Here is a 3935-nt window from a genome sequence, read left to right on the forward strand (position 1 = left end):
ATCGGGTCGGGTCGCGGATCCAGGTCGGTCAGGACGGACCTGGGTAAACGAACCCGACCCATCGCGTTGACCCGGGTCGGATCTCCGGATCTGAACCGGGTCAAATGGTCAACCCGAGTCGTTGACCCGGGTCGGGTTGGTCTATGTGTGTACAAACATGCAGGGGCATCGGCCAAGTGAGATCCAGCATCTTGCCGGCCGACCCAAGCCAATTCCGGCCTGGTTTTCGCCTCACAGGACTCCCACAAAGCTCCGTCGGCCTTCCAGCTCGCCGTTCGATGAGCCGATCGCCGGTAGTTCGGCCTCACTGAGGCATTTCGACAAACACTCAACGTGCATAGACTAAACCGGGAGTTTTTTACTAGTTTCAGGGCCCCGGCGATCCCTGCCGACCAAGACTCAACTCTACTGGTGACGTATGGACCAGGAATGACGTCGGTATGGGTCGGGATTCGCACGAAATGACCAGCACGAACCCCGGCTGACCGGTGCACAAAAACAGGCTAGAAATAGGGCTGGGACTGCTCACCGGTCGGCGGTGTGTCTGGGGGGTCTTTGGCTGGTCTGGAGGCACCGGCGAGACGGGCTGCTTCTTCTTCAGTCCCTGCAAGTCACTCACTTGCATTTTTTTTGCTCTCGGTACTCTCTCAATCCCTATGCTCTGTTTTTGGACTTTTTCTTACTGTGGCCGCCTCCGCCCTCTCTCTGTGTGTCACCGCCCCGGGCTCGGTGGCGAGGATTGGTGGCTGAGACGCGGTGGCCCCCAGAAGCTCTCTATCTCTCTCTCGGCTCGTCCCCAAAAACTCACCTGACTCCTCCTCTAGTCTCTGTTTTTCACCTGAATCGAACCCCCTTTCTCCTCTCTCTTCAACGGCCTTTATAGGGGCCGCCGGCCACCTGCCCCGCCCCAAAGTTATCGTCATTAATGGCCCCTGCGCCGGCCTAGCTGCTCCGCGACTTTGGTGGCTGCGGCTGGGCAGTGGGGTGGAAAGTCCACCTCCCCCAGGTGGCTGGTCAGAGCAGAGGAGAACAGAGGGGAAAGGAGAGAGGGACAGGCGAGTCGGAGAGGAAGGGAGAGTGGACTGGGCCGGGCCTAGTCCCACGCGAAAGGAAGAAAAGAAGAAGGGGGCTAGGCCCGCAGGGAGGGGAAAGGAAGGAGAGGGCCAGGTCGACCCGATCCCGACCCGGCCCATTCTGAATTTTTGTTAATTTTTAATTTTTTTAAAAAAATTAATTAAAAGAGGTTAAAAATATTCTAATATTGCAAATTGCACCTATGTCTATATGCAATACAATTGAAACTAAATAATTTTTTTGGTTTAGGAATTAAGGACATTAACCCCTAAAATTTGTGTACTTAATTTTGGGCAATTAAAATATAGGTGTCAACAGTCATTGAACCATTCTTGAACTAACTTGGCGATGGTTCACTAACCGCAGGGTATTAAAATACAAATTGAGCAGGTAGATTACTTGAAATTAACATACAAAGTACTTACCAATCGTAGAGAATACTAATGCTTTACCTACTCCTTTCCGAGTGAGGCGTTCAAACCGAGCCGTCAATGAGTCATCTTGGACTCCCCTCGTTTTGTTTGGCACGTCAAGATCAATTATCGAGACAGACTTCTAGTCAGTACTGCATTTTTCGATGTGGTCCTCCTAATACAAATTTTTGCAATCGAATACTTGAATTTGCAAAAAAATTTCCAATCAAAGTCCCTCGGTAAACTGAAACCGACATACGTGCTGACATGGTCCAAAAGTATGATGTGCAAGAAATTGGTATGATCATGCGCAAGTAATTTGCGCCAATCCAAATCAATCAAATAGAAGATTGTCCATTTACCCTTCACATTACATTTGACTATACGATATGCATGTATAAATTATAAATTCCACTGATCATATGCGGACAATTATATGATAGGATCGTGCATTTCACTGCCTTGGCGAAATATTCAATCAATTCGTATTGAAGCTTTCTACTTATTGGAAGCATATTCTAAAATGTCATGTTGTTTACGGAAAAGACCCATCTTGTCTTCAGTCAAGCTCACCCGTGCCACAATTCCACCATCATCATCACCTTTCTTGTGATCCATCAAAATTACCGAGTCAAATGGAGAGCATAAGCTGCTCACAAACTCAGGCTCACCCCAACCCAAATCAACCCGGTGCAGCGGAAACCGACACCAGCTGGTGAACGCAAGCACGTTGGTGTCGCTTTTTCGCAGTTCTTCCTGAAACTGTCCCATCGACTTCATCTCGCCCAAATGCTCCTCGTCTATCGCATTCACTAACTTAGCAACTGAGGTTGTTATTGCATCTCGCGTTGAACCCACCAAGCCATGTAACCCGGGCTCGTTCACCTCGACCGCAGACTTCCAGTGCACCACCGTGTAGAGATTGCCGCACGAATTCTCGCGTGGTAGAAGATCTGTCCTTCCACGCAAGTTCACCATGTGTGTAATTAGAAATGGCTTGGATTGCGCGTTTTTTAGCTTGGTAATGTCCTAGAGAGCAATTGACACGAGCGGCGTGACTAGTTCCACACGTGAGGGTTCCCTTTGGAATCGAACCCTTTCCTCTTCGCGACGGCTTTGAGTTACGAGATGGATTGGCTGTCGAACACGAATCTTTTCATGACGTATTTCGCACCTGGCATTAGTCTGATGGGAGGCTCGGCCTTGGGCAAGTCTCTTGGCAGTAAAATAGATTAGAGATCGAAGCATGGGTGGATCACCTTGTGAATGCTTCCACGATATGCCATCACCCATGTGCTCAGGAAGGACGACATAGTGTGCATGTCGGCAATCCTGTGTGCGAAGCGTAGGCCGACCGCGATGCCGCCACAAGCGAACGTGCTCATTTGGACAACCAACAGAGGTGGCATAATCTCGTCCAATGGATGAGGTTGAGTTGCCAAATGATTGAGGACATCCTCGGGGTCAGTTTCTCCATGGAGAAATTGGTCAAGAATGCCATCAGCTTTGGCTTTCATGAACTCCACCCCTTGGTCTCTACATTCAACCAAGCACTTCTCTTCGACGTATCGACCGCAAGAGGGTAAAAGAGGGTTAGGGTTTCCGCGAGTGCTATCTCTAGCAGCTGAAATCTTTCGCTAATAGGTACGAATGAAGGATCGTGTACATGGTTTTTGGAGGAATAGAAGAAAATGACACCAATATAAACTGGAGGCTGAAGCTGATCAATAAGAGAGATTTTTAGCTTGCGAAGGTGATCAGCTGATGGAGCTGAGGGTTCGATCAACTTCTTGCTCTCTATTTCAATCTTCATTTTTTTCCGTAAGTTGGCTTCACTACAGTGCTTTTACCTACTCGTGATTATCACCCTATTTATAGAGTTCGATCTCTCAAACCCTTTATACTGAAATAAACTAATAATAAAAAAAAATTCCCAAATAATATTTTAGTTCGTATAGGTCATAACAAGTGACATGTCCCCGAGTTTCATGCATAAAATTATTATAAGTGTAAGGCCACTAAAAATTAAATTTTAAACATTTCATTTGACATGCCGTTTTAAGTAATAAGCAAAAAAATAAATTAAAAAAATCTCAAGGCCCGCAGCACTAAATTTATTAATTCTCTCAACTGAAAGACCATTTCATATAAGAGTTAGAAAGTGTCAACGAAGTTGGTAAGTATTTGTTCTGAGCATCGTTGCTTTAAGCATTTGTTCTAGATGGGACAACATATTTGAAATCTTCTGATCGCGCAACTTACCAACCCAATAATTAGTGGAATAGTTTCTCCCTCGTTGATGTAAAGCAATAAGTTGGCAAAGCTTGGGATATTCCTTTAAAGCTAGACTCCTTCATTATTTGCATGAACCATTCAACCACACGAAGTCTATGCGCCAACAAGATGGAAAACCACAGTCAATTTTTTTTCTTTATTAAAACCTGGTTG

The 3935-nt window shown here is 46.4% G+C and overlaps 1 protein-coding gene across 1 annotated transcript; it reads right to left on the reverse strand.

The window, feature by feature from the left end:
• Positions 1 to 1985: 1985 nt before the first annotated feature.
• Positions 1986 to 2465, reverse strand: LOC115684312 (acetyl-CoA-benzylalcohol acetyltransferase-like). Its single transcript, XM_030609051.2, has one exon. The coding sequence runs from the start codon at positions 2463 to 2465 to the stop codon at positions 1986 to 1988; it is 480 nt and encodes a 159-aa protein (XP_030464911.2).
• Positions 2466 to 3935: the final 1470 nt, after the last annotated feature.

This window comes from Syzygium oleosum, unplaced genomic scaffold (genome assembly GCF_021117445.2).
Source record: "Syzygium oleosum isolate NSW1041296 unplaced genomic scaffold, Sole_v2.1 Sole_v2.27, whole genome shotgun sequence".
Classification (NCBI taxonomy): Eukaryota; Viridiplantae; Streptophyta; class Magnoliopsida; order Myrtales; family Myrtaceae; genus Syzygium; species Syzygium oleosum.